Raw genomic sequence first — 12,528 nt, 5'->3', positions numbered from 1 at the left:
CAGGCAGCACTTAATGAATCACTTCAACTTTTTCCGTGAGTAGCATCATCCATTTCCCCACAGAAAACGGTTCAATTGAAAACGACATCAACTATATCCCTTCGTAATGTAATAAAGTTAGTCTCTTGTACACAGCCAGAAGAAAACCTTTTTGGCTTACAACAAATTTGGAAGGCTTCCTTTAAGATCTGAAGGCAGGTGATTGTAAAGCCATATTGCAGAGGTAGTAACCGTATTCCCAGTGTGCAAGGCAGTGTACCGGACAGCCCACCTAATCAGGAGGCGAGCCTGGAAGCCAAAGACTTCTGCGCCCCGGAAGAGGAGGGGAGAGTAAACTGGGCAGCTTCCTGCCTTTGTGGTTGAGGAAAGGACCTTGCTCCCTCCCCTGCTGCGCTCCAGAGCTGAGGCCGATCCAGTCTCTCTCACAGAAGAGCAGCCCACAGCCTGCCCTTGGGGATGCAGGCTGCTCCCTGTCTCTACCCAGTTTATAATAATGTCCTCATGACATGTTCAACTGGTCAAATGTCAAAAGGAAAATAAATGCATGAGAAGTGACTAAGAGGTTTTTAATAGCAGGGACTATCATTACAATCATCCCTCCTGATCTTTTGTTCAGCGTAGTCCACAGAGCTCCAGTGGGTTAAAGCTAATCTAAGGAAAAGCGTGCTGTATTAAAGAATGAAATATAGTTATGACTCACACATCACAATATAGCTTAGCTCTCACAGACCATTTTAAACCTGACATTCTGCTCCGTCCTGATCAAACAACTGCCAGCTTTTCCTGGACAATAAGCGTTTCTCAGACACACCAAGTCTAGAGGAAGCCACTGAACAGAACCTCCCTGTACTAGAACAATTCTAGTTGTTGGCCAGGGCTGAAAAGGAAATCCCTTTCATACACCATTCACCCTTGTCCGCATGAGGTAAAGAACCAGTACGACATTTCTGAATGGCTCAAGCACTACAGACGACACTGGAAAACCAGCAGAGCAAATGAGAACAGTTACTGATGTTCAGCTAGGGGAGACAGTCTCCAGCACAGTCTTGTTTCTTTTCAGCCCAAGCACAGCTACCGAAGCACTACCTGCTGTCTGTTCAGACCTAGTAAGCTTATTTGTCTGGAGCCCACCGTTCTCTCACTGGAGGGAGCAAGTTACATGTTTGCATTATCGCTTTGGCATGCTTGCTGGGACCTGAAGTGCGCTGCATGCACAAACAGACTTTCCTGTTCTCCATCTATAAAGGATAAAAAGCAACCCTTGCTAAAGTAACAACTCTCAGGTAATAATGTCCATCAGGTAAGATGGATCTTCTCCCCTGCAGAGCTGTGGATTATTTGTTTACATTGCAGCATCTTTCCAGCTAAGATGATGAAAGAAAGTCATCATCCCAGGCACGTTTGGAAGCGCTTAGCAAGTCATGGTAGGACTGTCACAAGCTGCATAAAAGTGTTAGTTACCTAATCAAGCTCTAGAACATCTTCCTGATGGAGATCAAGAATTATTTCCCAGCAGAGATGTGACTTAAAGCTTTACCTGAAAATAGCCAGTTCTCTTGCAACAGCTTCTTCTCTGGCGCTAGAAAGTCTCCTTTGCTCTCCAGCCAGCATGGTGAGTGACCTCCGCTGCTACCTAACTTACTGTTGAGCAACTTCCCTGGTTCTTCACCTCTAAAAGCAACCCCCACAAATAGGACCAGACATAAAAGTAGGATACAGTCGTCATAAAGCCCGTTCCACTCATCCACAGCAACGCGCACAGAAGCGTATTTTCAGCAGAAAAGATTGAATCCAGGCAGTTGAATTCAATACTTTAAGCGCTACTTTCCAGAAGACCCCATCTCTTCAAAGACTACACAAAGGCTTTTAGAGACTAGCCTTTTAAAATAATACATACAGCGCACTGTTATAAGCTCTACCTGTCCATTTCCACAGAGCAAATACCTGCTAACTTTCCCAGCTGCTCAGCGCTCTTAAAAAAAAAAACCCAAACAAAAAACAAACAAAAAAAGGCTATGAGAATTTGGAGTAACCCAAATTAGATACTGCTTTTCTAAGTAGGAATTCTTTCAATCAACCTATGAAACTCCCACAGCCACATTTTATAGTTAAGACCGGAGGTTATTGCTAGCCTTCATGGCAGGAAACAGGATTCAGGACTGCACACGCTTTTTGGCTTATCCTTAGAGCCATCTTTCTAATGACAGCCTCAGTGTTTAAAGTCTGAAGTGTGGAGGCGGTCAATAAGTACTTTGAATGCTTAGGAAAAAAGCTCTTGGCTCTTTTTTTACCTGAAGGGACAGAGTGGAATTATTCTGGAATTTCTTTTCTCTGTGTGGTATCCATTTAAATACTTTCTACTAGCGATTTTCCTTCCTTCCTTGTTTTATTTTATTCTTGTTACACAAATGAGATGTCAGAAAATCTGACACATTGCTGTACCATATGCTTAGTGTCTATTTCCAGCAGCAGGTGAGAATCTCATGATTCAATTCCCACCTGTGGCAAGGCCATTTTACACCAATCTACTCTATAGGAAAAGATGGAATAAAAGCAATAAACTCTGTGGAAGACATGTATGTATGGGTTGCTGTGCACAGTTTTAGCATTTCAGCTATGAAAAGGGAGTTCATATATCCATTTCCATCCCTGCACAGTAAGTATTAAAACAGGAAAGCATTGCCTAAAGCCAGCATCACCAGGCCAAAGTGTCCTACAAGCTTAGTCAGATTGGAAAATAACTTGTCAGCTTCCTTCTGCAGCTCCATTTTCTTTTACTCCTTTAGTGTTCATGCTTAGAAACTTCCATTAAAAAAAACAAAGGGAAAAAAGTATTTTCCAGCAATCACCAAGTAACAGGACATGCTGGTTTAAGGCGTAGCACCCGATGTTGGAACACTCGAGTCATAAATGCCAAACTTGATGAATCTACAAATCTGTCCTTCCTGGAACAAATCTGGGTCTTGAAATCTTCGCATCATTCACCAGAGTCCTATTCCCTGATTTATTCATCAACGAGTCCTTGCCTTGAAGCAGCGTAATGATGTTTTCTCGCTGATGTCTAATTGCCAACTGGAGGGCTGTACAGCCAGTGATATCTTCCACATCAAGCAGAGCACCGGCCTTAATCAAGGTCTTTATGATGGCCATATTGCCCTTGAGGACAGCAAGGTGCAAGGGCGTCCAACCCATTTTGTTCTTAGCATTGACATCTGCCTTGCACTCCAGAAGATTGATGACAGTCAAAAAGGAGCCTCGCTGGACTGCAAAATGGAGGGGGGTCCACTCTGACTTCTCAGCGATGTTGGGATCTGCTCCGCATCGCAACAGCTCACAGACTACCGGCTCATCGCTGTAACGAGTAGCCAGGTGAAGTGGCGTCCAGTCCATGCTTCCTTTGGCATTCAGTTTGGCACAGCTACCTTTCAGCAGGTGGATGATTTCAATGTGTCCTTTGAAAGAAGCCAGGTGTAGGGGAGTCCAACCTTTGTCTGTCCGTAGCTCCACGTTAGCTCCGTATTTGATGAGTTTCTCACAGATGAGATACTTGCCCCTCACCACAGCCAGGTGCAGAGCGCTGTAATGATTTTGATCCAGGCTGTTGACAGAGGTCCCATTCTTCAGCAAATAATGGACTACCCTGAACTTCCCCCTCTCCACAGCAACATGAAGTGGGGTTCTGTGGTTCTTCTGCTTTTTCTCCAGGTCCGCTCCTTGACTGGCAAGCAGTTTCACCAAGCTGACGTGCCCAAAGCAAGCTGCCACGTGGAGAGCAGTTTTCCCATCAACCTCCTGGGTGTTGGAGTCAGCCTGGCGAGACAGCAGTACTCGGGCCACGTTCTCAAAGTTGTTCTGTGACGCCAAGTGCAGAGGGGTCCACCCGTCATGCTCTTGAGCATTTACCTGTGCCTGGTGGTCCAGCAGGAGGCGTACAATTCTGTCGTCCCCATTCTGAGCAGCAAAGTGAAGAGGTGTCCAACCATCATCATCAGGCATATTGGTGTCTGCATCATGCTCTATCAGAACCGAGCAGATCTCTGGCGACCTCTTCTGAACAGCCATAATGAGTGGGGTGTAGCCACAGACTACCTGGCTGTTCACATTGGCTTTACAGCTCAGGAGAAACTTCACTTTTTCCACATTTCCCTGGATCACCATGAGGTGAAGCAACGTGAGGCCATTTTCATGGACTCTACAGATTTCCTCAGACAGGATGTCCTCTGGACTTTCCACCTCACTGTAAGAAGGCGGGATATGAACCTCCTGATTATCAGTTTCTAAAGGCAAGGGAAACAAAATAGGAGAAAGAGAGTGAGACCTAGTGAAAAAGCTTGGTGTGCACAAGATGGGAGGGAGAGCACGAGAATCTCCACAGTACGAAATGAAATAAAAGTCTTTTGAGAGACAGGGAGTATGAAACGAGGCAAGGCGGCTACATGCAGTCTCTTAGAAAGCAGCAGGACATTTGGCCTCTCCCTCATAGGAACTATATCTGCTATTTCCTGTATGGTTAATATGCCTTAACTTAAAAAGGAGTCACGCGCACAGAGATCTTTCTTGAGCCACATCCTTATCACTGCAGAGTGAGGAAACAGGCTATTTTTCGTAGGTTTCTACTTCTTTGTTTTTGAATTATAAAGAAAGTCCCCTGCTTACCATCACTTCTGGTGTCTTGGGGGAAGGCGAACTCTTCTTTGTCACTCTCATTTTCAGGAAGGGAAAAAGAAAAATCCGTAAGACAAAACTGCTTATTTGCATTCTGTAATGTTTGCACAGAGTTATTCTTTGCTGCTGCTCTAGGATTTTGTATTATTATTTGAGTGCTTTTTATCCAATCCTGTTATTGCATCCAAAACGCAGCAGAGCAAATCATGACACTAACAGGAATGTGGGAGCCTGAAAATTATCTCTGGATATCAATGAGATGTTTCCTTCTCTTACTCATTTGCTCCTGAACATACATATATTCTCCTTCCTTATTGCAGCACGTGCCCATGGCAGCATCCCAGCTAGCAATTTGCTTTGTTGTGTATGGAACCCAAACACCCCCACCTCCTCAATCCTCTACACTCAGGCATTTTGTTTTTTGATGACTGCACAACTCAGCAAAACCTCAAAATAGCAATAATTCTCAACTATTACTTCTCCCTGTATGAAGCTGACTTCTAGGTACAATTACACTCCAGTAGCTGGGCAAAAATTGTGACTATCCTGAAACCTGATTTTTTTCTTAGTCAGAGAAACACAGGGATTTAAAACTTTTTTCCCTGCCTTCTATGAGAATTGTTTGAACTGGAATGTCCTCAGTTCCATGGAGCTGGAAAATTGTCATCTGAGCACAAATGGCAGTGCTACGAGCAGAACCCCCGTGATTCTGTGTCTCCTTAAGCTTCTTTTAATGACTGAGGCATACATGATAGACCCCCTTTATCTGAGCAGGTAGAAAGAAGACTCTTCCTCTCAGACTGTCTATCAGTTAGAACACTGGCCAGCTTGCTAAATTTATTTTCAAGTTGCCTATCCCCATAAATGAATTACAGATGTACAACCTGTGCAAACACACTGCACAAAGGTTGCTGAGGTGCCCTTGCTGTCTGATGATAAACAGCGATGAGAAGAAAGGTGTTCTCAAGAACTAGTAAGAACAGGGAAAGGACTCAGTGGAATTTCCCAAGTGGTCCTAGGAAGCCCTCCTCACCTGCTGGTTCCCAGAGATGGCAGGCTTGTGGGACATCTTCCTAACAAGGCGCTCATTCTCTGGATCTACTACAAGGCTTTGTATCAGTGACAGCAGCATGTCTGTTTCTACAGGGATATCTACCAGAGCAAAGAGACTGTTAGCTGTGCAGACTACCCAAATGTTCAGAACCCAGCCAGCACCCGAGGTTGTGGAAGTCTTCCGTATATCTTCCACATGGGGAGGAAGGAAAGAGGGAGAGAGAGGGTGTGTTGACAACAAACGGGTGCCCACATTTCCAAGGTAGCAGGCGATTTAACTGGCAGAGTTGTACACAAGCTTATCCCCCCCTCGTTAATCCATGCAGCTGACCCTTGACCTGACCCTTGATACCACCATCAGCTACTACACCTGTAAAGCTTGGCCTTTGCTTAGGGTCTTGGTCCCAACACCTCTTCATCAAGTCAACCATCTGCTGGCATTCCCCCGGCCAGTCATCGCTGATGGGTTCTAGGCAGGGCCTCTTTCCTGCTGCAACCTTGACTATAATGGCCATCATGTTGGCTCCTGAAAAAAAGCAACAAGCATTGGGCTTTTACTCTGTGAAGATGGCTGTAACAGACATTTAATAAGCACAGAGCATATAAGAAGCGTTCATAGTTACCTGCGTAAGGTTTCTTCTGCATGAGTACCTCCCAAATGACAATTCCAAAGCTGCAGACAACGAGAGATCGTGAGCAATCACTCCCATACGTACACAAATATAAAATTCCTTTATTGCTTTCATCTTCTTGAGAAACGGGAAAGTTAAGAAGAAAGTTCTTCGGTATGGAAGGCTTTCATCCCCCAACACAAAAGGACAAGATATTATGAATAATCGCATCCATCTCTGATGCCTCAGCGAAAGGGTTGGTATCGTGAATGAGGGACTTAGAGCATTTCCTGTGAACGGCTGGCTCCCAGTGCCTTCCCCCCCCCCCCCCACTTCATTCACATTGGGTTTTAGAGCACTCAACTACTGCAAGTCCCTGTGGCCGTGCAAACCCTCCTTTGCTTCTTGCCTTAGGTTACTGTATAGTGCAGTGGCTAAGGAGCTGATCAGTTTCCAGAATGTATGTATGTAGCTTGTGTAAGTAGGCTGCAAAGCACTTTGGCCAAAAGGAAAAAAGTAAAGTTGAAATCTTTTCTCCACCTGTTACTGACCAAAATGAAGCTGAACACCAAAGCAGTCAAGCAATATTACAGCTGTTTTAAAATCAATATAAACGTAAGCAGCGACTGCCATGAAAGAGCAGACACCGTCTGTTCTGTGCTCTGATCTTACTCCTTTTCTATAAGGACTTCCAGCAACCTAACAGGGTGTGATGGAGCCTAAGGCAATAGAGTCTCCAGCTCACGTGGGATCAGTGCTGCACAGAGGTGTGTCTGGTAAGAGATGGATGATTATCCACAGAGAATCCTGCTCCTCCTCACTCTCCACCACTGAGGTTGGAGTACCACACGTCACTCCCAGTGTGTTCCCCACCAAGGACACTATACAAAGCAGAGCACCAGAATATAAACAAAATGAGGCCATGTGCCAGTCTGTCTTGCTCCAGGTAAGAGCTAGGCGGCAACCCTGTGTGACCCCTGAACGGAAAGGCAGCCCTTACCTGTACACATCATATTTGATTCCTGGAGGCTTGCTGTTCTGGAGAAACATTTCAGGAGGGATGTAGCTCAAAGTGCCTCTCAAAGCAGAGCTTTCAATATATTGCATTCGGCTAGACTGCTCCATCCATTTTGATAGCCCAAAGTCCGAGATCTGTAAGCAGAAAAAAAATGAGAGCGTCCCCCGTAATGCTCACAATCTCACCCCTCCTTATATTAGCTGGGAGATACCTCCATCCTTCATGACCAGGGATAGGAGGAGGTGCCTAGCAGCTGAAACTTCATAAAACCCTAGTAAAATTGTAGTCAGTGCTTTTAACCATCCAGTCTGGGAGATCAGCATTTCCTCCGAAGTTGGAGCCTTACGTTCCCAGTTCTGGCACACATTACCCATATGCTCTTGAGAATACCATGCAATTTGTTTAGCAGCTGCTTCTTACAAGCCCCACCGGTCAATCATTCATTGAGTGCTCCTGAAGAACCTGACTTATTGGGATTCTGGACTCCTTTGGCAAAAATAACCTTTCTCTTACTTGAGAAATAAGCTGGCCCTACAAACACAGCATTAAGGTCATACCTTGACATGCATATTCCCATCCAGGAGAACATTCCCTGGTTTTAGATCTAAGTGCAGCAAAGGAGGTGTCATGCTATGCAGGAAATTCATAGCCAAGGCCATCTCATGGATAACCCGGAATTTGAGCTGCCATGACATTTTGTGAGTGGGAAGAATTTTCTCCAAGGACCCTCTCGCCATATATTCCATCACTATCCCCAGCGGGCTGTTGCAGACCCCATAGATAGTGACAATGTGTTGGAATTTAATTTTCTCCATCTTGGTTGCCTCTTCCATCAGACAGTTCATACTGGTCCTGGAAAAATTAAAAAGAAAAAAGTGGAACCAATGAATGGTATCAGGCGCTTCATAGGCTAAGTTACCGTACAGTAGCTTCGTGATATTCGGCCTCCCCAAGCAACCCTGCCTACCCCAAAAAGATTCATTCCAATTTGCCCCTCGACTTGGTGAGAACACAACCATATCATGCTCTTTTGCAAACTAAGATCTAACACAGGAGGCGTTAGGACTTTTCAAAATGAGGCGAGGACGGCTTGGGCAAATTCAACCACCAGGCTACTAGAGAAAGAGATCAAGACATCCATCTTAGTCCAGCTCTTAGGAGACCTTCAGTGATCACAGAAAGCCCGGTGCACATGCTCATTTTCACACGCTGGTGAAAACCCCAAGTGATGCTTCCCTGAAAGCATGATGTCAGGAGCAGGCACAGCATGGTGAACCACACCTTTTTCAGATACTGCATGTCCGCAGGGTTGCCTCAGTGACAGCCTGCACACTGCTTGCAGGCAGCCAGGGTCCGACGACACGCTAAGCTGCTGAGCTCCAGTATATAGAGGCTTGCAGGGCCAGAGGCATGCCTCGGCCACAGCTGTACCTATGCCTCTGCCTGCAGCTTTCTGTCCCCGAGCACGGTGAATCTGGTCCCAGAGGGAGTCTAGATGTGTCTGTCCATTGTTGCCAGTTTTGGCAGACCTGTTTCACTAAATCTTTACGTTTCCCAACCTGCAGAACCAGTTGGGGTGCCCAGAGCATGCTGACAGCAGCCAAGCAGTAGAGTGCCAAAACTGCATTTAAAAAGCACACCCTGGGAACGAATCTGAGCTTGCAGCAACATTATGCCAGGCCACTAATAGCTCTACACGTAGTTCAGCTAAGCAAATCCTTTGGCCAGACTTCCTCTAGCAGACTCCCGACAGTAAAACGTACCTCTGTAATGAGGAATGTCAGGTATTGTCTTTCCTGCTGTGGAAGAAAGGCTTAATGCAGGCAGACAGTTGCAGCCTGCAGCACAGAGTGTTGCAGATTGATCTTTCCCTGTCCCAGGAAAATGATGGACGTGGAGAAAGAAGTGACTTCTGTGATTTCTGGTTCCCTTCCTGGGGCAGAATCGCTAGGCACAGTCCCTGTCTGTCTGCCTCCCTCCCTGGCACCCCAGGGGCTGGCGAGGGCTGACCCATACCGAAGCTTCGGCTGAGTCTTGTGGCAGACCAGGATTGTGGGGAGCAACAGAGGAAGTGAGGGTAGCCCGGGAGGAGGCACTTGCACCATTAGCACGGATACGCGAGCAGGTACAGCAAGAAGGTGGATACTGAACAAGCAGTGGGAGCCCCGAGAAATGTGGCTTGTAAGGGAGAAAAGCAAGAGCCCCAGAGAGATTCCCATATAAGAATGAGTGTTTCAGCCCTCTGGAAAATACTGTGGCTGCATCTGTGCCTGTATTTTCTTTTTCTGTGGATTCCCTGTGACTTTTTTTTCCTCTCCTCAGCCTCAACAGACTTGCCACCTATGAGCCTGTGCAGCTGACAGAAGTTGAGGCGTGAGCCATCTTCAGCTGCTCTCTTTCCTTCTCTCAGGTGATACACAGATTCAGTGGCAGTCATTAAGCACCCGCCCTCCCCGCTTTCACGTACCCACAGGGATGTGTTCCATCATCCCACAAAACCCGTCTCCCGTTGTCTCCTGACAAGCAAAACCACCCAAGGTTGATGAACTCGCTGTCAATTTGCCCCATCACTTTGAATGAACGGTGCAAAGCAGTTGGTCACGCATCAAGAACGTGAGCAGATGGAAGTCGCCACGCCATTGTCTTCATTCATAGCTCCTGACGAGGCGCATTGTTTCTACAAGCTGGCAGCCAGGAGCGCTAACGACTTTCAAGCGCTCCTCTGAAACTTTTGCCTCCTTTCCTCGCCTTGCCAGACAACTGTGCTTTTTTTTCAAACCCCTGAGCGGCCTGGAAGCTTTCGGGTTTGCATTTGGGCTTGGACTTAGCGCTGAGAGATAAACAGAACCTTGTTATACTACACGCGAGAAGGCTGGAGACAGATTCCTATGCCGCGCACCCCAAGAGGTTCTCTGCGGGTACGCGTGCGTTAGACAGACTGCACAGCGAAGACCTGCCTCTCACAAACGTGGAAACCTTCTAGAGCAAGAGGAAACAGCCACTGAACAATACCCGCAGATGCACAGGGCGACGGGACCGGCGCTGGCCCTTCTCACAGCCCCCAGGGCAAGGAAGGAGTTTCGGCACAGCCGTAGTGCGGGATAGCCCGGTCTTGCCTTGTAATGCACAACTCACAGGGGTTACTGAAAAGTGAAATACAAGTCAGAGCGGCCTCAAGGCTGTTTGGACACGAGGGGGGTGGTGTGTGTGTGGGGGGGGTGCGGTGTAGGAAAGTCTTTTCTAACATTACGTTGGAGTGCAAAGTTGTTTTAAAGACAAAAGAGTATAACTTTCAGTCCCTAGGAGACCAGTACAGGAACTATTAAAGGCACATGAACTGTTAGATATTTTTCCCCAGATATTCAGATTTAGTTTTTCCAAATCCTGGCGATTACAGACATAAGTTTAAAAAAAAAAAAAAAAAAAAAGAAAAAAGAAACATCGATGGACATTTCTGTTCATATTCAAGCATTCTTCTGGAGTGTACACTAGGAGTTCAGATAATCCATGAAAGCCATCTGATTATATTGACTAGAATTGATACATGCAGAACCAGAACTGATTAACTTGACTCCCGTCCCCCCAAGAGAATAAAATGCAAATGTAACATCCAAAGAGCATAAGCAGTGCAAACCGAAGAGGACAGGCACAGCTCAAATTGAACCATCTCAATTGTTGTCGGTAACATGACCAGAAAAGTCATACGAGCATGTGATTTTCAACCAGGCAGGATCCTTCCACCTCAAACGGAATAAAATTTTAGAATTAATAACTTCGTTGGCTCCACTGGTTTTTTTCAGCGGGACTGTCTGTATTGTATGTGGTATTGGCAGTGGCTGCCTATACCTGCCTGGCTTTGTTTTATCTCCAGACCCAAGGTAGTCAGCAGCAGTCTCTGCAGGCAAGAGACAGAGCAAGAAGTGGACTGGAAGGTGCAGGTCCACCATCAAGAGAAAAGAGCACGTCTGGAGGGTAAGACAAGCGAGGGAGCCGAGATCTTTGCAAACTCAGGAAAAACAGCTGGAAATTCTCTGTCCCTCAGCTTTCAACCTGGTGATTTTAACGACTAATTTCGTTTAGTAGATACCCATTAGTCCAAGCGTCCAGTGAAAGCTGCAAATAAGTAATCGGGCCGCTAAACGTGCCCATGTTTAGTTTCAGATGCCTCCTTCAGCCTCCAGATTTCAACACTAATTGTTCTGAATAGGTGTTCCTTTCCCACTTGCAGAGAGAAAGAGAGAGCGAGAAAGAGAGCACTCACTCCAGATCACTAGTGGTTTTGCCACTCCCTTTGGGCACCAAAAGCTTTACTTCCCAGGGAGCAGCAGCCATGCGAACATTTCCTTCAGGGCTTTAGCACCGAATCGCCATAGATGGCTCTAACTGACAGTTTGAACTGCTGAGCTAGAAGAGACCGCACAGTTACCTCTCCACGCTGGAGTCCTGCAGCAGGAACGGGGAGCATTTCACAGCATAAACTGTTCTCCACCTCTTGTGCTTGACTTGGTACACGTGCCCAAAGCCTCCGCTGGCCACTTTAATCCAGTCTTCTTCAAAGTCCTCCTTATTAAAGACAGTTAAGCTGCCCAGTTGCCGGTCTCTCTCCGAAGACATGACAGAAAAGGCAGCCTGGCTGGCTGCCTGCTGCTCAGGCGGTATCCGGGAAGAACGAAGGAGCTCTTCCTACTTCTGACTCGCATAGGGAGTTACCCGAGATGAGCCATGTTACTTACTGCCAAGAGGTGGATCCCAAGTGGCACTCTCATTTGGTATGCAGAGGAGCTGCATTACTTAATTCCAAGCACTCACACCAGGCTACTGTGCAGAACTGGGCCAGGCCGGGGACTTGTCTATGTTTCCATAAGCCTGTCCTCTCTCGTATCGAGCACTGGCTGGGCGAATGCTGAAAGACTACAAGATGAAAAACAGTGCAATGTGACAATCCTTTAGCAACTGCACTGTGCTGAAGATGGGATGCCCCACCTGAGGCATCTGTATACGCTGAGTGAGAGTGAGGCAGACATACTTAAAGGGCAGGAAGGCCTAGCACAGAGAGAAATCCACAAGGCTTCTGTGCAGCACAGCGTATGTGAGCTGGATGAAGAAGTGGAAAACAGTCCCTGCATTATCCAAAAAGATAAAGGACAGAGAAGACCCCAGAACTAGCATCTGGCAACTGTG

General features: G+C 46.6%; 1 protein-coding gene across 1 annotated transcript; it reads right to left on the bottom strand.

The window, feature by feature from the left end:
- Positions 1-2,928: 2,928 nt before the first annotated feature.
- On the bottom strand, positions 2,929-11,961 carry ANKK1 (ankyrin repeat and kinase domain containing 1). Its single transcript, XM_009882454.1, has 8 exons — positions 11,774-11,961; positions 7,905-8,199; positions 7,330-7,481; positions 6,342-6,391; positions 6,089-6,244; positions 5,699-5,817; positions 4,657-4,702; positions 2,929-4,277 (listed from the first exon to the last, which is right to left on the bottom strand). Exons 1-8 carry the CDS (start codon positions 11,959-11,961, stop codon positions 2,929-2,931), a joined length of 2,355 nt encoding a protein of 784 aa, XP_009880756.1.
- Between the last annotated feature and the right edge of the window lie 567 nt (positions 11,962-12,528).

The sequence above is a fragment of the Charadrius vociferus genome, unplaced genomic scaffold, assembly GCF_000708025.1.
Source record: "Charadrius vociferus isolate BGI_N301 unplaced genomic scaffold, ASM70802v2 scaffold1413, whole genome shotgun sequence".
Taxonomy (NCBI): Eukaryota; Metazoa; Chordata; class Aves; order Charadriiformes; family Charadriidae; genus Charadrius; species Charadrius vociferus.
Note: the sequence above shows the minus strand (reverse complement) of the source record. Positions and strands in the feature narration are given on the sequence as shown.